This window comes from Gobius niger (genome assembly GCF_951799975.1).
Source record: "Gobius niger genome assembly, chromosome: 1".
Classification (NCBI taxonomy): Eukaryota; Metazoa; Chordata; class Actinopteri; order Gobiiformes; family Gobiidae; genus Gobius; species Gobius niger.
The window spans coordinates 70,442,185-70,463,735 of record NC_136852.1 but is presented as its reverse complement, the minus strand read 5'-3'; the positions used below and the strand labels follow the sequence as shown (position 1 = coordinate 70,463,735).

General features: G+C 42.2%; 1 protein-coding gene and 2 long non-coding RNA genes across 4 annotated transcripts in view; 1 reads left to right on the top strand and 2 right to left on the bottom strand.

Annotated features, from left to right (window-relative positions):
- The window catches only part of LOC306960777, a 590,186-nt gene that overhangs the window by 261,600 nt on the left and 307,035 nt on the right, over nt 1-21,551 (bottom strand). The gene's annotated exons all lie outside the window — the stretch shown is intronic.
- The window catches only part of LOC306959830 (netrin receptor UNC5C-like), a 529,449-nt gene that overhangs the window by 474,144 nt on the left and 33,754 nt on the right, over nt 1-21,551 (top strand). For both annotated transcript variants that reach the window (XM_079552054.1, XM_079552055.1), the window contains 2 exons: nt 16,629-16,846; nt 20,163-20,298. In XM_079552054.1, coding sequence (XP_079408180.1) covers nt 16,629-16,846; nt 20,163-20,298 — 354 coding nt within the window. The remainder of the gene's footprint in view (nt 1-16,628; nt 16,847-20,162; nt 20,299-21,551) is intronic.
- LOC306960755 lies at nt 8,662-9,088 on the bottom strand. Its single transcript, XR_013792705.1, has 3 exons — nt 9,044-9,088; nt 8,821-8,976; nt 8,662-8,749 (listed from the first exon to the last, which is right to left on the bottom strand). It is a non-coding gene; the product is annotated as an uncharacterized lncRNA (long non-coding RNA).

Genomic DNA, 21,551 nt, shown 5'->3' with positions numbered 1-21,551 from the left:
CCGGGTTCGAGTCCCACCCGGATGGAGCCTTTCTGTGCGGAGTTAGCATGTTCTCCCCGTGTCTCTGTAGGTTTCCTCCTACCACAAAAAATAAGTGCAATAGGTGAGTCCGACCAGCCTGGCTCCACGTCATGGAGATGGGTCCCTGAAACAGCCCTTTTCCACCAAGCTGGTGCTGGTGCTGGTTCTGGGCCAGTTCCAGTTTCAGAACCGGTTCTTTCGTTTTCCACTGAAAAAACGCTGGCTCTTGGTTCCAAAATCTGGTGCCGGTTGGGAATCAGTTAAAAGCTGGACCAAGAAACGAGCACCAGTGATGTCAGCCTCTGGGGGCGTGGCTCTCTCCTCCAACAAACAATCCATATTAGTTAGTTTGTGCTTATAACTTCCTGGTTCTGTGGAGGAAACTGTTGTTTTGCTTTATGCTCTTTAGCTAAAACAAGAGGGAAAAGTTAGAAAGAAGAAATCAAAATGTTAACGGCTGCTGTGACAGGAACATAAACTTATTTTTCTGTATTTTATAACCAGAAGTGGCTGTAGTAAGATGTTCCTATCCATGTTTTATGTTGACTTCCCAAAGCGTTGCTATGACAATAGGCACAGCTCTCATTTTGGTGGGAAACCAAGTCAGTACGGAACCAACCCGGCACCAGAGCCAGCTCTGAACCAGCCCAGAACCAGCACCTTGGTGGAAAAGCCCTATCAGCATTGCCACTGCCCACTGCCCCCCACGGGTCGACCAGTGGCGTCGCGGGATGGGTTAAATGCAAATTTCGTTGTTCACTTCACGACATATAATGACAAATAAACCAACAAACAAACAGCATGTAGACTCTCTCGTCTTATTAAGCTCAGGAGCTAATGGAGGCCGGCACTGGCACTAATTATAATCATTTAGAATCAATGTTGAGGAATAGACTTCGCTGTGTCTCTCTCTGACCCATCACGAGAACAGGGGACACAACTCAGTTTTGGGCATTTTGAGCGGAACAGAGCTTGTGAAAGTGTCGTCTCCAAAGTTTCCAACAATGTGTAACACATGGAAATCTGATCATATTTGGAGAAGATGTGGCAAGTTGAATTTAGGAACTGGAAATATGTCAAAGAGAGGAATCGGCCTCTAAACCTTTGGGCTGTTCTCACCTCTCTGGGAGTGACAATAGGGCTCATTTACATCTCATTTACATAAAGCCGTCCCGCTGTAAAGCTCCCCCTGTCGTGTCATGTGTGTGGGGTTTCAGAGTTCACTCACTCAAACGCACAGAAACTGATACACATTGGCCCTCATTTATCAAACTTGCGTACGGTGAAATCAGAGCGTATGTGGGGTGTACGAAAAATTACCACCTGTTTCGGCATTTATCAATCTGAGCGCACCGTACACTCGGCGTACGGTGCGCTCAAATCCTACACCAAGTCAGGAGGTGGTGCACATGATACACCAGTTTTAACTAAACACTAAACAGCGCTGGAAAACACTTTTTAACAGCATGAATTGCATTGCCACACCGCATATAATCCACATTGATGATTTAAACATGAAACAAGGCTACAGCATTAATGTTTATGGGCAGACTTGATTCCATGTTGCGCTGCATCGACCTGCTCCTCCACGCCACGGGACGAGCTCAAAGGCTCAGCCCGACCAGAGACACTAGAACCTGGACTGCGGGGATATTTTCTTTTTTAACAAAAAAGACCGCTGTTGCTGCTGCTGCGCAAACTTTGTGTGGGTGGCTGCCCCGCCTCACAGGCTGCTGCCGTCGGGACACCGGGACTCACCTGGGTCTTCGCGAGGCCCTGCTCCGTGTTCTGGCTGGTTTGAGCGTCAAGTCTGTGGACCGTATTCCGTGGCGCGAGCAACCCGGGTGTCAAATTAATCCTTCGACAGCTCCACAGCTTTCTTCGGTCCGGACGGGTTCGTAAGGTCCGGGAGTGGCGCGCGCATGATCTGCTGACCGCGCGCTCTCCTCTCCTCAGGCGGAGGATCAAAGCTTGTCCCGTCGTCGGGCTGTCTTCGGTCCGGACGGGTTCGTTAGGTTCCGGTTGGCTGTCAGCTCTCCGCGCACCTGTTCCCTCCCGGAGGAAAGCTCTGCTCGGCCAAAAGACGCGTAGTTCTGCCCCGGCTCCAGCGCTGAGTCCGCGGAGCTGACAGTTGCTTTTCGCTGGTTCAGTTCATGGTCCAGAGTCTGCTCGGACTGCAGCGTTACATCCAAGCTTTCTTCTTTTTACTACACATTATTTTTTGTGGTTTAATTTTATACCTTTTTTTATGTTATTTAGGCCTAAAGCTCGGATTGGCTATAAGGTTATTGTGGGTTTCTAGTAGATTCTTAAATTTTTCTCATGCGCAAAATATGATATTTGTTGGGTTAAAAACAATTCTTTATCATTTCCTGGTTGGAGAAATGTTCCTTTTTTGCCGTGTTTCGTGCGTGCGTGCCGCAAAACCCGTGGGTGAGGCCTCCTGATTATGAATATTTTTGGGCGTTTCATTCAAATGACGCTGGGATTTCTCCGTGGCATTTACCATCAGCTGCTTTTGCGTACGGAGAGATCTGAGTGTAAAGCACAGGTTCATAAATGCCACGCGCACTCTGGCGTATATCGCAAATACACCTACACGTACACCGTTTTTTTACGCAATGTTGATAAATGAGGGCCAATAGGTGTATGTTTACCCAGTATGTAAATACACACAGACAAAGCCACGCCCCTTTTTACTGCACACTCCCAAATCTCACTAAACAAGCCAACACTGCAGCTTAAACATGGAGAGGCTTCTTCTGTGACTGAGGGCTGTAGCAGTGGACGGGTTAGTCATTATTATCACAGCTGTAGCTCCAGTCTGTGGGGTTTATACAGTGCTGTTTATTGAACACAGCAGCAGTTTGACTTAATTGAAGTCAGTCTCAGAAGATTAGGATTATCCATGTTTAAAATATCATTAAAGTCAGTGGCTGCAGCTCAGTATAACAGGAGCGTTTTGTTCTTTCTGGCACTGGGTGAGGAGGCTCGGATTGTCCAACAGCTGAAGCCCCTGTTCCTAACTGCACAGGGACTGTATGCTTGACCTTATCACGTGACAAAGGAATAGGAACAAGGATGGTGCACAACTTCCCTACAAGATCGTGCTGCAATGTCAGTCTTAAAGGGATATTTCAGGATTTTTGACACAGGGCCTCATTTCCTAGTTATCCAGAGTGTTGCTGATTTCTGGAGATATTTTTTATTTTGTAATTCATGCAGTTTTTATATTTGAAGAGTTTCGTGGCGCTAGGCCATTTCTATGGTATCAGCTAGCCTGCATTAAAAACAGTCTGACCCGCTCCACAGTGCGCCTGAGGCAAATCACTTATAACCGGCCCCAAAACACGTCGGCCCACCGGGAAAACTCCCGATTCTCCCGATTGCCAGTCCAGCCCTGTCTCCATGTATTCTTGCCGAGTTGTCATCACTTTTTCATCACTTTTTTGTGGTGTAACTTTGTTATTGCTTTTTTGACGCTTTTTTGTTGTGTTTTTGTTCACATTAAAGGGATATTTCAGGATTTTTGACATAGGGCCTCATTTCCTAGTTATCCAGAGTGTTGCTGATTTCTAGAGATATTTTTTGGGGTAATTCATGCAGTTATATTTGAAGAGTTACATGATGCTAGGCTAATGCAAGGCTAGCGCATTTCTATGGTATCAGCTAGCCTGTATTAAAAACAGTCTAACCCGCTCCACAGAGCACCGGAGGCAAATCACTTATTACACCAGACTAACAATATAAATGTCTGTGTCCATAGAATAATGTTTGGAATATAACTGACCTGCATCACATGAATGATCGCATTTTGAGGGACTATTTTCTAGCAGATCACTCCGTCGCTGCGTAGCTTTTACAACCACGAAGCTGATGCTGCTCAAATATAAGGTATTTTAAATCGACACAGACATTTATACGATTAGTCTGACGTTTTAAGTGATTTGCCTCAGGTGCACTGTGGAGCGGGTCAGACTGTTTTTAATGCATAGAAATGTGCTAGCCTAGCACTAGCCTAGCGCCACGTAACTCCAAATAGAAGAACTGCATAAATTACCAAAAAAATATCTCCAGAAATCAACACTCTGGATAGCTCTGAGGCCCTATGTCAAAAATCCTGAAATATCCCTTTAATACAGTATTTCCGAGGGCCTTTTATGGAAAATCTTCAGTGCTCTGACACAAAATGGAACTTGTCAATCTCTTTGGACGTTAAACTCTTTTCCAAATGCGTATCTACATCTTTGTTCAAATGTCATGATCTCTTAACCCAATTTGTCAAATACTGAAAACGTCTCTCCCGAAAGTGCGTAATAATGTCATTGGCCTCTGTGGGATTAGCGCCGACTTTATTAGTAAAACATCTCCGCTCTTTGCCGCGGATTATCGGGGGATTATGGGCGGCTCTCATCCCTCTGTCCCTTACTGCCTTTTTTTTTTTTTTTTTTGCCCCCTTTTCTCTCTATTTTCGGCGCTTTCGGTGAGCGTTTAATTCAATTTCAGCAGGCTCCCGAGCTCAACCGGTAAACAGGTTTTATGACGGGGCCAGGTGTGACGCTGGTGGGGAGTCAGGACGAGAATTTATCGTCTGTGGCTGTGGCGACACTTTTTCAGCTTTTGCCCCAAAATCACTTGCGATGTGGATTTCGGAAGTGCTTTTTTTTTTTTTTTTACGATTAGGACTTAAGACTCTGCCAGTCATTTCCGTGATTACCTTTGGGGGGAGTTGAGTTAATCTTGAAAGCAAAAAAAAAGAGGTTTAATAACATTGTTTAGATTGGATAGATTGAAAGATTATTTCCCACAAATGAGCAGTGATTTCCCAAAAGATAGTTCTTAAATGCATTATTGAAGACACCAATTAACGTAGTTTTACTGAAACTAAAGGCTTAATGGCTTTTTCGCTTTGACTGTGGTAGGAAGTCTACATCTGTCACCTCGAATCCATCAACATCTGGAAAATAATGGAGGTCAACCCAAACTAACAACCCAAAACAATAATTACTATATTGACTTATTCTTCAATAAATGATGGATGAACAACATATATTATTATTTTTTGTAATATACAACAATTTCCAATGACCTAAATTGTGTTTTTTTGTGCTTCATATTCACATCAACTCAACATTTAATTGATATTAGGGATGCACGATACCAGTATCGGGTATCGGGCCGATACCACATGCTTTTACTCAATCATTCATGAGGTCGCGATACCAGAAACCGATACCACTTGACGACTCACTTCTCCGCTGAGGAAAGAAAATAGCAACAAACTGGAGAATAGTCTAGTGTAAAACCAATATTCCACATAGAGCTGACTTTATTACAGACGACACTCCCTAAATCAGAGTCTGTGCTGGATTTAACCAGAGCTAAATGTTGTTAGTGCTGCAGCGTCTGCAGTGTTTACAAGAGACAGGCTAATGTTGCTAACTAGCCGCTAAATCGCTGCTAACAGTTTTGGCGATTTTTATGCTTCTTAGGGGCTTATTTATCTGTAAAACTAAGTCAGCGACTAAAAAGTCCTCAGAAAATCCAAAATAAAGACATACAACATGTTTATATTGAGCGAAAATGAGCTACTGGATAAGTTGCTATAAACACACGAGAAAATCCACACGGAGCTGAAGTAAAGGAGAAAAGAGACCATTTATCTGCAGTAATAAGCAACATCTCAATACTATTGTTAAATAAAAACACATAAATGAATAAAGCACAAGCATTGAGGAGCTTTTGGACATGAGCTGTTCTGTCTATGATGGATAGTGCAATAAAAAAAAATTAAAAAAAACGTAAAATGTCATGTGTTCAATTCTGATATAACTTCTCTTAAAAGTGTCACCTACTTCACTCAAGGAAATGTAAATGAGTAAATGAACTAATTAAAAACCAAGTCAGTCAAAAACCGTCATTCACTTCAAAAAGTCTGTTGAAGAATGCCTTGTACTCGTTTTGGTCTTCGGTATCTGCAAGTACTTAAATCAAAGTACTCGTATCGGTTTTAGAAAAAGTGGTATCGGTGCATCCCATAAATATAAGTACATTTATAGTAATCATGGACTCAGACCTGAACTTAAACAGCCACATCAAAGCAATAACATCAGCAGCTTTTTATCATCTGAAAAACATGGCTAAGAACATCCAGAACCAGGAAATACGACCATATTAGTCCAGTGCTCCGGTCTCTGCACTAGCTTCCTGTCACTCAGAGAATAGCATTTCAAACAGCTCTGCTTGTTACAAGCCTTTCATGGTTTAGCACCAAAGTCCATCTCTGACATGTTACAGCCGTATGAACCATCTCGGGCCTTGAGAACTTCAGGGAGGGGTCTCCTGCACTGTAAATTGTGATTAGTAAACCTTACTCAAAAAAATTGCAGACACAAATTGCCACAATTTAATTGAGTAACAGTAGCTACCACTAGAACAATTAAAGCATACTCTCAATCATCAATGAAACCTTACTCTTTATGAAGTAAAGTTTACTCTCTATCATCAATGAAACCTTACTCTTTATGAAGTAAAGTTTACTCTCTATCATCAATGAAACCTTACTCTTTATGAAGTAAAGTTTACTCTCTCTCATCAATGAAACCTTACTCTTTATGAAGTAAAGTTTACTCTCTATCATTAATGAAACCTTACTCTTTATGAAGTAAAGTTTACTCTCTATCATTAATGAAACCTTACTCTTTATGAAGTAAAGTTTACTCTCAATCATTAATGAAACCTTACTCTTTATGAAGTAAAGTTTACTCTCTATCATTAATGAAACCTTACTCTTTATGAAGTAAAGTTTACTCTCTATCATTAATGAAACCTTACTCTTTATGAAGTAAAGTTTACTCTCTATCATTAATGAAACCTTACTCTTTATGAAGTAAAGTTTACTCTCTATCATCAATGAAACCTTACTCTTTATGAAGTAAAGTTTACTCTCAATCATTAATGAAACCTTACTCTTGGTGATAGTATTGTACAATGTATATCCTAAAAACTTTAATACCCGATATTTCTGCATGTGTAATAAAACAAGTTGTTAGAACAAAAGTGCATTTATTTATTTTTTGCAATGAACAATGCAAGTATACAGTAGCACAGTGAAAACTTTGCCCAAATATAAAATCTTGTATAAAAACTAATTGGAAGAAAAAAAAAAAAGCAAAACAAAATTTTAAAAAAGTGTCATAAAACTGTGAAATGTGAAAAAACCTGGACCATGACCTTAAACACTGAAACTTGAAGTACCGCAAGAAAACTATGCTAACAAATAGTTCTTTAGGGTCAACAGTTTGGACGGTAGACTTTGTTTTCCTAATCCAAGCATCACGGACTGAATGCACTTGAAGGTGTTGTGCATCGATTTAGGATAGTCCAAGTGTAAAACGTAGGTAAGAGCAAAAAAAAGACAAAATGCCCGTGGAAGGTCACTGATGTTGTTTAAAACAACGTTTCCCTCAATGACGACCACATTAGTTTTACTTGTTTGGTGGAAGGTCTCGGCGTTGCTGGTAGAACCACCAAAGTCATCTTCATCTACTGTGAGCACACCCATAACGACCGTCGCCACCGTCTCATCCATTGATGTTTTCTGAAAGGGATAAAAGGATATATTAGCTTTGTTCTTGCGTACACATAGTTGATTTCATTTGTTTGTTCGATTAGAACTAATTTGCTCCAACTTGAACAACTAAACAGATTACTTGCAAAAAATATTGCTTCGTTGCAACTTTAAGCTCAAACTTGTCTGGATTTTTTTTTTTTTTTTAGACCAATGCATTACTTCATGGCAGCCCACCATAGTCTCGTTTGTCTGACGTGGTTTAAAGTCAGACAGACAGGGAACAGCAACAATCATTATAGCAGCAGCATGATATAGACTTTGCTTTGAGCGCTGTTGAGATTTGCTCCAATCAGTTTTGTAGGTTTTAGCTTTCAACTGATGCGTTAATCTGGCCTACAGGCTGTAACATTTTAGACTTTGGTAGAACTGAACTGGAGAAAATGCGTTCGGTTAAAGCGGGGTTAAAAGCCAAATTCTTAACCCCCTCATTTTTGTCTCTATTTCACACTTTGTTCAACCTTTTAGATTTGGGTAAAGAGACAGAGGCAGAGACAGAGCGAGAGGCAGAGAGAGAGAGAGAGCGAGAGACAGAGAGAGGCAGAGAGAGCGAGAGGCAGAGAGAGCGAGAGGCAGAGAGAGAGAGGCAGAGAGAGAGAGAGGCAGAGAGAGAGAGAGGCAGAGAGAGAGAGACAGAGAGAGGCAGAGAGAGAGAGGCAGAGAGAGAGAGAGGCAGAGAGAGAGAGAGGCAGAGAGAGAGAGACAGAGAGAGGCAGAGAGAGAGAGGCAGAGAGAGCGAGAGGCAGAGAGAGAGAGGCAGAGAGAGAGAGAGGCAGAGAGCGAGAGGCAGAGAGAGAGCGAGAGGCAGAGAGCGAGAGGCAGAGAGAGAGCGAGAGGCAGAGAGAGAGCGAGAGGCAGAGAGGCAGAGAGCGAGAGGCAGAGAGGCAGAGAGCGAGAGGCAGAGACAGAGCGAGAGGCAGAGACAGAGAGGCAGCGAGAGCGAGAGGCAGAGACAGAGAGGCAGAGAGAGCGATTCATTTGATAGAAACATAAACCCGCACTCACAGCAGTTGTCTTGAAGAACTGGCTGGGGTCATCACCAAGAACTACTGCCAAGCCTTTGATGACGACGCTCCGTTGCTCACTTACATCACTGGCCTAAATTTTGAAATAAAAATTATTTGTACTATATATGTATATGATTCGAGTGCTATTAACAAATTATTTACCAGATAATCTCTCTGCAGCAACATTGACAGCTTCTGTCCAACTGCACCGGTCTTTGTTTTGTAGAGTTTTATCAGTTTCTGACTATGTTGGTCGATGGCTTCAAAAAAGTCACCCTCAACATTTTTGCTGGTGATTCTCCCAAATTCAGCAAATACCTAGAACACACAAACGTTAAAATGTAAAATTATAATCCATCATAATGACTGCATCATATGAACTTACTTGTCGTTCTGTGAAGAGCGCTGGCCATCTCTCTAACATGTCTTTGAGTGGTGGTGCATTCTTCACAATCTCTTGTCGTCGGAACGAAAATGTCTGTTCCATAAGACTTGAAATCCTACTGAGGTTTTGGCTTCTTTTTGACATTTCTGCGGATATTGATACTCTTGCATGTTCCATGCTTGGAAGGTCCTCTCCCTCTGGCAAGTTGGGCAAATAATTTATTTCCCCTCTTTTGGGACGTTTCACATTTTTGCTGGAGACTTCCCCTTCAGGAAAACTTTTGCTTCTTCTTTTTCCATTTATGGTCACATCCTCGAAACCTACTTCCCTCAGCTTTTTCCGTTGGTAACTCATCCTAAATTTCAGTTTACTTTTCCAGTTCATCCATCCTGGAGGTGAAGGTTCTGTCAGACATGGGTGCTTGCTGATAAGAGCTTTGGCCACACCTTCAAAGTGCTCGTCATCAGGGTATGCCTTGAAAGTGTAGATCTCCTCAGCTAACCTTTCTATGATGTTGTGCTTCACATCCCATGTTAGTATCAAGCGTGTTCCATTTTTGAGATACTGAAGATCTCCTTGTCTTAATCGGTATCCAATATCAATGGAGAAGTTTGGTATGTCAAAGAACTCAGGCCACTCTTTATCTCTCAGTGTTAAAGATGATGAGGACGACGAGGAAGCACTTGACAAAATCAGTGTGTCTGCACAACTTGATTCACTGCATGCACTTGGTGATGTTGGAGAAGACACAGAGGAAAGTTCCAGACATACTAAAGGGATAACTTTTAGTGTTGCTTTGTTTTGAGGCAAGTCATTGATGTTTTCCAAATTGCAAAGAGCACTAAAATCTGCATCCTCATATTGCACTTTGAAGTCGTATGGCAGATTAAGTTGCCCTCTTAGTTGGTCTTTTAAGCCATCAAGTGTCACAGGCCTCTCTTGTAGTACAAGTTTCCTGGGGAGTAGAGTCCTGTCAGTAACATGTATAGAAAAAAAATAACAATTCAAGCCCCTTGATTTTTCAGGCTTATCAGTAATTTGATCACTTTCGCTTGGTATCTATATTTGTGTGGGGGTTAGACTTGGGGGGACCTCAGCTGGGCTATGACTGGGCTTCAAAGTTTAAGGTGCAATTGAGACTAGACTCAGGCTGGGGGTTGTTTTTAGGGACAAAATAGGGTTTATTGGAATGTGGAATATTTTTATTTACTCTGGAACTCTGATTCTTTCAATCCATCTTTTGACAAAAACAGGTTAATTGGACCCCAGAACTAACCCAAAACTAACTCATGGCAACATTTGGTCTTTGCACTGTTTCTCTGTGCGGCTAAAAGGGCTTTTTATCCATGTAGAACTGTAGTGTTACTGCAATACCATGGAAGTGCCGATCCGCGGCAAAAAGACAAAAAAAGAAGATAGGGTGGAATAAGGTGAAAAGTGTTAACTGTTGGGATGCGTGGATGCACTAAAGCATCGATACCCCTATGTGATTAATTAATCTTGACCCCAGTGTCCACAATTTGGTTCATTTTGGCTATGCAAACACTGGCAAAAAATTCCACGCCTATCAAAACGGGACTGTCGTACAAAATTACCCAAATACCTTATATCGTCATCATTGACAATGACTCGCAGCATCACTCCCATAGCCATTGTTTATTTCCCTGAAAAAAAAAAAAGGAAATATATGTTACCTATTTATTTGCATAATATGAAATGCTTCAGTGTAATATAGGTTTTTCCTCGAACTGTGTACAGAGAGAGGGGGAATGCATCATTAAGTTCATTCAACTCTGTCACGGTCAGGTCTGGCAGTCGGCTGTGACAAAGCTCATATGCCCGAAGATGCTCATCGTACCATGATGTGGTGTTTCGGCAGACAAAGACAACACTAGTGTTAATGATCAAAATCTTGTCAATTTGTCTAAAATCTGGCAGTCTAAAACAGAGAATATGAACATAAATAGCTTATATTTAGATTGTTCTGAGAAACATTAAAAAAATAAAAGCTCAATACCGAAGTCAATGACAAAGTGTTTTTGAGACACGATTAAAAAGGATCAAGGATCAGGATTCTTGTGCCCATTTTACAAAGTGCATTTGAAACACATCATCGCACTGGAAAGGCTTTTCTTTTCATGCTTCGTCACATTTATCAATATAGCGGTGATCTACATGTACATTTTCTAAAGAATGATGGGCACTCCCTTTCTCAACTCAGATTCAGAAGACTTCACTTCACCCAGAAGAGCAATTAATTTGCATCTTCCCAGCCAAACATTTGTCCATGTCATGAATACAGTACATAGAAGAATACGCCTAACACATACAAATAAATAAAATAAGTCAGCAAGATAACCCAAACTTGGAGCCATAATTGATCTAAGACGACACATTAATGATTAAAATGAGACTTATATAACAGCTTCCTTCCGTTTGATCTGCAGTTTAACAATTTGTAAAACGAAATTGTGCGCAAATAAATGTAGCTCTTCACTTTCACCCGTTTCAATTCACAGGACGCTCCTACATCTAGAGTTACACTTCTGCGTTTTAACAATCCACATGGGCTTGCATCATGAGAACAACATACGAAGTAGCTACTAAATTATCCATTTTATTCTGTGAAGAGGCAAGAAGGGAAAAATAAACGGTAGGCCTACTTCGCTATGGGTTAAGCTAATTTTAAGGAACCGCAGTCAGAATAAAAATGCTGCGACGCTCATCTGCAGGCGAAAGCAAGCTTCCATTATCAGCCCGGAAAGTACCGCGGAGAGCTGAGCATATGACACTCGGTTTATTTCATTATCTAGGCTTCGCCCCGGTTAAACAACTACGCGACTCTCGTTACCCCGGGATTCCACATCATCCACCTGTGCGCTCAGCTCCACTCCCCCCGACTTGGCTGCGAGATCAACGCCCACTGTCTACGCTTCAGTCCGCCCCGGTCCTCTCCGCCAGTGCTCCTGCTCCACGAGGAGCACGCGCACAAAGCAACGACTTTGAGAAATAAACCTCCCAATCAAATAATAAACTATTTATGAGCATGCGAGCTATACCGCGTTTAAGCATGAAGCCAGTGCCCCTCATGCGCGGGGGAGAGGCAGAAAAAAGTTACGTGAAGCAACAGAAGCTTCATCGCGTCGTGTGATTGTTTTTGTGATATCAAACTCCGCAGAGGCAACTATCGAGGTCACTTTGTGTGAAATAGTGACATTTTTGTTAAAATAAAGTCCGCTTGGAGGGTGTTTACTTTGAAAATACGGATATTGTTGTCGTTCTCTTTCCCGTTTGGTGCGATCTGAACTGTGGAGCTTGATACGGCCCGAGCCGGGACACAGACGGACCTGAAAATAGGATGGTTGATCCGTATTTTTATCGTGGCGAGGCGGAGGCCACTCGGAGCGGAGTGGACGATGTGAACTGTTTCTGAACGTTCAACATAGCAACGCATTTGCTGCGGAGGACTGGGCGAAGTGGAGCGGGGCGAGCACGGAGAATGTGGAAGCACCTCACATGAATGCCACCGCCACACGGTTAAAAAAAAGTGATCTAATGTACACATAGCGTGGCAGATGCTGCCTATTGCAAAATAACATCCAGTTTCAGACAAATTGAAAGCGGCGCACTCGCTACAGTCAGACGGAGGCAAGTAACAGGTAGCCCGGGGAGAGAGGCAGCAGCCCGGAGGAGAATGTGGAACTACTCGTTGTATAAACAAGCGTGTGTTCAGTTCGCCCATACAAAAAAATAATTTTCATTTTAACATTGATAAAATGTCTAAAGTTATGAACACATTTGAATTTTTTTTTTAAATAGGCACATTGTGGGAAAACCGTATGCCACAGGCCTACATAACCACTGATAGACACTAAATACACATTACACCTGACAGAAGTAGTTAAAATATGCACATCGTTTAAAAAGCGAAAGTTAGAAAATTAAAAACAAGAAAGATTTACTTACCAAGCAGACACATTCAAGTCCTCCACTCCATGTGCTCTGAAGATCATGGCCGCTAAGACAGGAAGTGATTAGAGGCGCCATGTGGTGTAAAACTGAACTGCGCATGTCACTTACACTTACTCAAAGAATATAAGCATTGTTTTGTTTATATGCTTACGTAAAATACTGACTTTACACTCATAATTTAAGTTGTGGTTGATGCAGAAACACAATAAAGAATAACAGTACAATACTCAGTAAGTGCAATTTGATCATATCATGTAAAACTCTGTTTTTGACATGAATGTATGGGTTACTTGTGGTGAGTAGGTAAACAGAACACTTGGGGAAAAATAAAGTAAACTATTATCAATTCACTTATGTAAGGTTGGTATTAACATTTACAGTGTGGTGGTTCCCAGAGTCAGGACTAAACACGATGAGGCTATAGCTAAAATCTGGAACTGTCTTCATGAGGATGTGAGACAGGCCTCTGACATTTTATCTGCTGCTTTGTAAGTTAATTCTAATCTTCCAATAAGCTTCTGGGGTGTCCAAAGATCCAATGCTGCATTCACTGTTCACCGAGATCTTGTATTGATGATGGGAGAGTGTGACCTCTGCGTAAAGCCTTCTCCAGCACATCCCAAAGATTGTCAATGGGGTGCCACCAGGGAAGAAGAAACCCACTGATGGAATAACCGAGTCATTCAGGATGTTCAGGTCGTCAGCTGATCTTGTTCCTGTTGTTGAACCTAAACCTGACCGACTGCGGCCCCCCCAGCTCAGAACAGATGGCTCAATCTCAGACAGTGTATCGCCAATATGTCTTGTTTTGACACAATTTCAAATGAAGAAAAAAAGGGTTTAGTAAAACATCAGTCTTCACAAACCACAATTCTTTTCCTCACACACTCTCACCAAGCCTCGGGACTGTGTTAACATAGAAATAAGTCAAGAACCCGCCTGTGAACAGTTGTTGCTGGAGTGTTTGCGCTGCAGTGGCACGTTCGGGACCTCCCTCATAATTCCCCCTGTCACTGGCGTTAAAAGCTACTGCGCCGGGTTTCAGCCAAGATTAAAAGTGACGCACGTGCACACGCCTCCGCCAAACACGGCGTGACCGCGTGTGGGTGCAGGCGGCGCTCCACATCTCAGCTCAAGGGGAACGCGGTTTATCAAAGTTCAGTTTAATGGCTGTGGTCGCGGGCCTCAGGTTTGAACAGCGACGGTCAAATGCATTGGAGGCTTTATCGATCATGTGACTAAAACTCTGACATCGATCGTTAATGTAAACAAATGTAAAAAGTGTCAAGCTCCAAACTGCTTCTTTCTATTCACCCCTGTATTTGGAAGCTTGGATTTGGTGGGTAAAATGATCTTATCTAAACAACATCATGTCCGGGGATGATGTATACTATATAGTCATGCTGAAGGCCTAGTTTGAAAGCTGAGAACCTCTGGGATTCAGTTATTACTTGGGGTTGCACGAGCACTAATTTGGATTCGGCTGAAAGGGGCTGGGACTGTGTATTTGTTTATTTCCATACATGCATTTCACATTTAGCCGTAGATACAGACAGAATCTCCCATATATGGTCAGAGAAAAAAATACTTTCTCCCATTTCTCCACCATTACTTTAACTACTGCTGAATTATGATTTTTTTTTCCCAAGAAAAAAGATAGAGACATTGAGAGGAGCGAAGTGGTTCAACTGCCCATAAATACTTTAAAAAAGGACAATGCTAAGATAAGAAGATAAGAAAAGCCTTAAATTTACTTGTTACATTCAGCTCTTAGAAACACTCATGGTGTGAAAATAGGCAGGAAATGTGAGAATTTAAAAAAAAAAAAAAAATTAGAAAGTAAATAGTAAAATAGTGGTATCTTATGTACAATGACTACCAAGAACTTTGTGGGGACAAAAGTATAAACAGTAAATAATAAGTATATAAGTATATAATAATAAGTATATCATAATACAAGTGGTCCTAGTGCATATTACTGGTTGATAACCAGGAATAACATTTGCCTCATGCTCTTATGCTAACATTAATAATAATAATAATAATAATAATAATAATAATAATAATAATAATAATAATAATAATAATAATAATGCATTGGTTTTATATAGCGCTTTTCTGGACACTCAAAGACGCTTTACATTGCACTATTCATTCACTCCATACTCGGTGGTGGTAAGCTACTATTGTAGCCACAGCTGCCCTGCGAGGCAACCAGTCTGCGCCATCGGCCCCTCCGACCACCACCAACCACTCACTCACTACATTCGCTAGGCTTCCTGGTGTTCCTAAACGGTCTACCATCCAAGTCCTGCCAGGCCCTTCCCTGCTTAGCTTCCGAGGTCTGACGGGATTGGGCATCGCAAAGGCGGGATGGTCATTAGCAACGAGTGCCATTTGTCACTTTCTACTGCACAATCTGCTGTGAATATCCATATGGACCAGATTTGGGCTTGACTTTGTTTATTTGTGATAAATATGTTTATAGTCAAAGTGCTTGGCTTGGCCACGCCCCCTTGTTTGACACATTGCCGTCTGTATTGGTGCGTTCGTGTGGTCCTCAGGAACTCGGCCGAACGACTTCTCCAGTTGGGGAATTCCCGTGAGCGCTCGCTCAACTGGGGAATACGACTTGAGAACTCGGGTCAAGACGAGCTTCCCGACTTCCACACCTGACTGTGGAAATCAGCTGATTTGTTCTTTTATCGTCTAACGTGAGCTTTTTAGTTAAACACTGCTACTTTTTGAGTTTAATGTGAGCTGTCGTCATCCTCGTAGTAACAAAATTGCGAGTGAAATGCCTGACAACGTCAGCAAAACGTGCATTTCCATGATTTAAAAATAAATAAATAAATAACAAACTAGCATTTAGCTTTTGAGACGCACATAAAAACCACATGAACACAAACCAACTGGGGACAATGACGTCACATCTCGGGAAAATTAGCTCCCCAGTCCACATGAATGCACCATACCTATAGGATCAAGCCACCCTTAGTGTGGGGTCCATTCTGCTTTTTGATCTCCAAGCACATCCCCTTTGTAGGCTGGGGACTGGAAAGTGACGACCAGAAATACGCATAGCAGAGTGATACGTACAACCTGAGCAGTGACTAGCATTGAAAGGAATTCAACTCTTTTCTAGCAGCCCCCACCAACCACAGAACAAGCTCTGACAGACTCCAAAATGCTCAGACACTTCAGCTCCGTCTCAAACCCATCATTTCGATGCAGAGCTAAAGTCCCACAAATTTGCATAAGTTGAAAAATTGCCACATTTCTTCTAAAGAGGACATTTTAATGTGTGATGTCCTCTGGCAGATCAGAAGGTCATTGTTAATATGATATTCTTTATTCTCTTTATTCTCTTTATTCTCTGTCATTTACTCGGATGCTCCATGCTGCCAAATTTGACCAAAGCAATGGTGTCTGTTAAGTGAACTCAGCTGTCGACAGGGCCGGCCGCTGATTTGGCAGCCTCCAACAGCAGCTGCTGGTCGTGAGAAAATAACTTTCACCCATTCACTCACTGTTTACAAATGGATCCACGTTTTGGTCAGCAGTAAATAACGTGCACTATCATTTGTATTTCTTCCCTTCTTCTCCTGTGCAGCCGACCAGTTGACCGCCCCTCCGGACCTGACCAACGCGGCCGCCATGTACAGGGGCCCCGTGTACGCCCTCCACGACGTTTCCGATAAGATCCCCATGACCAACTCCCCACTGCTGGACCCCCTCCCCAACCTGAAGATCAAGGTCTACAACTCCTCGGGCCTGGTGACTCCGGTGGAAGACCTGGGAGGAGACCTGTCCTGCAAGCTCTCTCCAAAGGTACAATCATGTTCAAGCAACAATACAGACAGACAGAATCCCCGGGCTATCACTTTGACCAATGAGACGGGCTTTCCTCTGGTCCAATCAGGAGAGGAGGGGAGGACGTGTATTGTTTACTTTATAGATTTTGTTCCTGCTAAATTAGTTTGTTGTCTCATTTTGTAAACTAGGAAATGGCTTTCTGGTCCAATCAGGAGGTTATGGGGTGGAAACTTGATTGTTGCCTTTAAAATTTCACTCTCACTCTCTCCTCACTCCGCAATCTTGCAGAATATCACTTAACCTCTTAACCAAGTTTCTCCAGTTCAGCTTTACCCAAATCTAAAAGGTTGCAGCCTATAAGCCAGCAAAACTCATCTAAATGGTCGTCACATTTTCGTCACATTTGTGTCACTTTATCCTCACTTTTTTGTTGCATTTTCGTCACTTTTCTGTGACTCTTATGTGGCTTATTTCCCTTTTTTTTTGGGTCACTTTTTCATAGTTTTTTTTTTTAACCTGGAGAAAATGTGTTTGGTTCAGGCGGGGGTTAAGAGGTTAAATGTTTGACGTTCATCCATACATTTATGAGAAATTGTAACTCCAAATGCATTTTTCTCACATTTTGCATGGCGACAACATTTTTTTCAGAAGAACTTTTCAATATCTACAGCAGGGGTCTCCAACAGGCGGCCCGCCCAGACCTGGGCAAATTACGGCCCAGGATGAGTAAATCTTAAGCCCATTCCTTTGCAGAGTTTTTTTTTTTTCTTTTTTTAAGAAATCACCAGAATGCTCACTCCAGCCACTAGGGGGCTGCTTATATAAAAATAAAGCTAAAAAATAGCTAAATATTTTCAGAAAATAATAGTCCTACTAAATACCAGTATCAGATATTCAAAATACACAATTTAGTTTAATGTACAATAGTATAAAGTTGCAGAATAAGTTTGAGTTATTGTCGGTGCGGCTCCGACTCAATTCAGGCGTCTTATGTGGCCCCTTGTGAAAATGAATGGCCCACCCCTGGTCCAGCCCATTCCTGTGCGGAGTTAAATAAATAACCACAATACTCACTCCAGCCACTAGGGGGCAGCTCAAATAAAGAAAGAAAAGAGTTCCACAGGTGTCCAGCAGAGGGCACTGCCATAAGAAGAGATCAGGATATAAACAGCACATTATAATCACGTGGCAAATGGACAGTCTGCCCCTGGACGGCTCTGGCGACAATAGTAGCTTACCACCACCAAGTGCTGAGAGAATGAATAATGACTCTAGTGTAGCAGAGACTTGTCACACAGGCTTGTTAAGTGAAATACAAGTGTTTATGAGGCGACAGTCCTGAAAGGCTCATTATTTATTCAAAAAGTTTCCTCAATAGTACTTTCCCAATCAAAAGATATTTTACTGGAGCTTTCATTTATGGACCCGGCAACACACTCCTGATATATTTTGGCCCCCAGTGAAATTTAAATGGAGACCCCTGACCTATAGTATTTCCTAACCCAATATATTGATCTTTGAACCCTATTATATTTTGCATATCTTCACTACAAACTTGTTTATTCAAAGTCAAAGCAAGACGTTCCTGGTTGGCGTCTTTCACAAAGGAAATTACCATATTTGGATTAGAAAGTTTTGTGAAAGAAGGTCATGGCCTTACAGCAGCACCAGACAAGTCTTATCTTTGTTATTAGAGACAGCGAGGTCGGCAGCAGAGTGTTGCAAAGTCTGGACAAAATCCAAAGGCACAAAATCACAAAATGCACTAAAGTAATTCCACAAATTCTCCCCGAGACTCTGAAATTCCTACGATGTCACATGAATGCAAATGCTCATTGGAACCCTTTTTTTTCTCCTTTGTTTTTTGCACACTTTCCGACACCTATCTCCTTCAACTAATTCCCCCAGACCTCGGAGGCAGACACATCAGTAAACATGAGCGGCGGTGTCCCAGATGGTGCCTCTGTCAGAAACATGGCAGATCCCACAGACTGGCGCATGCACTCTTTGATGTGGCACCTGTCCTCGGGCACTGCCACATCTCCAATCTCTCACTCAGCTTATCGCTCTCCTCCCAAGTGCGCTCTGTCCTGACTGTAACACCCCACTTTTGATCATTTGTCACTGGATTTAGCGGAGGAGCAAAAAGCTGGTGCAGATATCTAAGATGTGATTGAGCAGATTTCCGTAGATGTTTAACGTGACCCGCTATTGACTTTGAAGCCCCGGTAAGCTTTTATATGTGTTTTTTTTCTACATATATATATCAGTAGGGGGCAGTAGTGAGGGCAATGTTTTCATAAGTATCGCATCTATTGGGTGACCAGATTACAAAGCCTTGAAAAGCAGGATGGGGTTCGGGTCTGGGATCAAGAGAGCATCATGGCTCATCCCTCACCCCTCCCTTATAGTTTTAAAGTTTTTATAGCTTATTTTTTATATAAATTCTGTTTGTTACATGTTTGTACCGAGAAAAAATACTAATTTGTGAACCTGTTGTCAAACTAAGGCAATAAAACCTATTCTGATTCTGATTCTTAAAGCAGTACTAAGTAACTCTTGCCCCTAGAGGCCATAAGCGCCACTGCAGGTGTCGTAGCAAGTTGCAATTTTTTTACTTATTAATTGTCCGTGAGAGTAAATACTACGCTGACAGAAAAGACAAAGGGACAGAGGGATATTGTACATCTTATTACACAATGGAAATATTTTTTTTCACTCAAACAAAAATACTGTTTAAGTGGAGCTAGTCCACAGTTAGCTTTGCCCGTTAGCCTATTAGCTTCTTCTTCGTGATTCTATTAGTGTGTATTGGAGGCTCCGGTATGGTGACAGTCAAGTTGGAGTTGAGGTTTTCTGGCCAGAGACACCAGGGGAGATGAAAGACCCCCCAATCATCCCATTAACACTTGTATTACCCCCAGAGGGACTACGGAAAGGATTTATTAAGGTAAACAAGTGACTTAGCCGAACTGGAGGAGGTGGGGGTTAACTAAGCATCAACTAAGCTAAATGTACAGAGGATCCAGGGATGTCCGGCATGCACCTGCAGTTGGCTCTACTACTCTCTCTTAGCCTCTGTAATGTATTGTTTTCAACAAAAATCGGCATAAATGTGGACTCCCAGTGGTTTTGGAGATATTCATCCAGACACAAGGCTCAAAATGGGAACTGTCTGGTCACCCTATGCACCTTACAACAGGGACTCATTTACTTACTGGGACTTTGGGTCATGTTTGTTAGAAGCAAGACACAGAAGGTTCACATTTCAATACGTAATACCAAGATTGTTCTTACCTTCCTCGTGTTCCTCTCGTTTCTCTCCCCTCAGGTAACACAGTCTCTGCTGGAGCACAGTGACACCCTGAACTTCCGAAACCAGACGTTAGCCCGAACTCGAGACCCATCCTGCACCGCGCATGGCTCCTTCAACACCCAGGGGGGACACCTCATCGTGCCCAACTCAGGTACAGCCATTCATCCCATATCAGCTAAAAGGTCTCAGGTTTTATTCCCAAGAACCTTTTTTCTGGAGTTCTGAACTCAAAATGTCCCATAATGCATCTTGAAAAGTATTGAACAGTGATGGTAGCTGGACCAGTGGTTTAAACTGGTGGGTCGGGACCTGAAATTCTAAGTGGAGGCCGGACTTATGACTAATTGCCAATCAAAGGATGTGATGAAGGTGACAGAAACAAACATGGCGGCGCACTAGTGGCTTGGGAGAAGAATTTGGGCCGATTTTTACACAAAACTGAAGGGGAAAAAACACTATGCTGCCAGTGTGTTCTTTTGTTTCTCTGAAGGTGGAAAATCAGACCAATTCTGATAGACTCCACTGGGATTGATCTAAAACATTTAATTTCCTACCAGGACTCAGAACGATTAGCATGAGCTAACAGAGTGAGTGGTTAAATAGCATCAAGCATGGAGGACGAGATATTGACGAAACCACTACAGCTTCTTTGTTGATGTCGGGCCAAGGCCAAACATCTTTAGAGTCGCCACTCTCTGAAGCTTACATAAAATACACCACAGCTAAGCTAGCCCTGAGCCAGCCCCATGAAAGTCTGAACAGAGCGTTTTACAAAACAGCAAAGACACTCGGTGAGCAGCTCTGAAAGGCTTGGTTGACTTTTTACAGATACGTCACTTCAGATGGTGGGAGCTGCCCACTTTCTTTCAGACTCACTTTGTTTCAATCAGCAAGAAGTGGGTCTGTCTGGTCAGGCTTAAGAACCACTGCACTAAATGGGCAAATATAGACAACAACACATCGCAAGAGTCGAAAGGAAGCAGGTCTTTGGACTGGACATCTTGACTGAATGAAAACAGTCAGAAACACTATTTCAGTGGTGGAAAGTTGCTAATGTTAACTGCCTACACTGATATTCATTACCTTTAGTTGTTAAAGGATCTGTATCATGCTATTTTAGCCATCCCAAAGTAAATTATACGCATTTATATGACATATTGTACCTCTACCACTATAGAATACCATTTTTTGTGAGAAATATAAGCATTTTCTGGGTATTTTTCAAACCCGGAGGAGACAACGCTTCAGTTAACTCCGCCCCCTCTCTCCGAGCAAATACGCCCATGCATTATTAGCAGTAAAATAAATATAAATATCACAGCAATAAGTGAAGTTACTTGAACAATGCAGTTATAAGGAGTTGACATCTGCAACACAGCTTCATAAATGGCTAACACACACGCT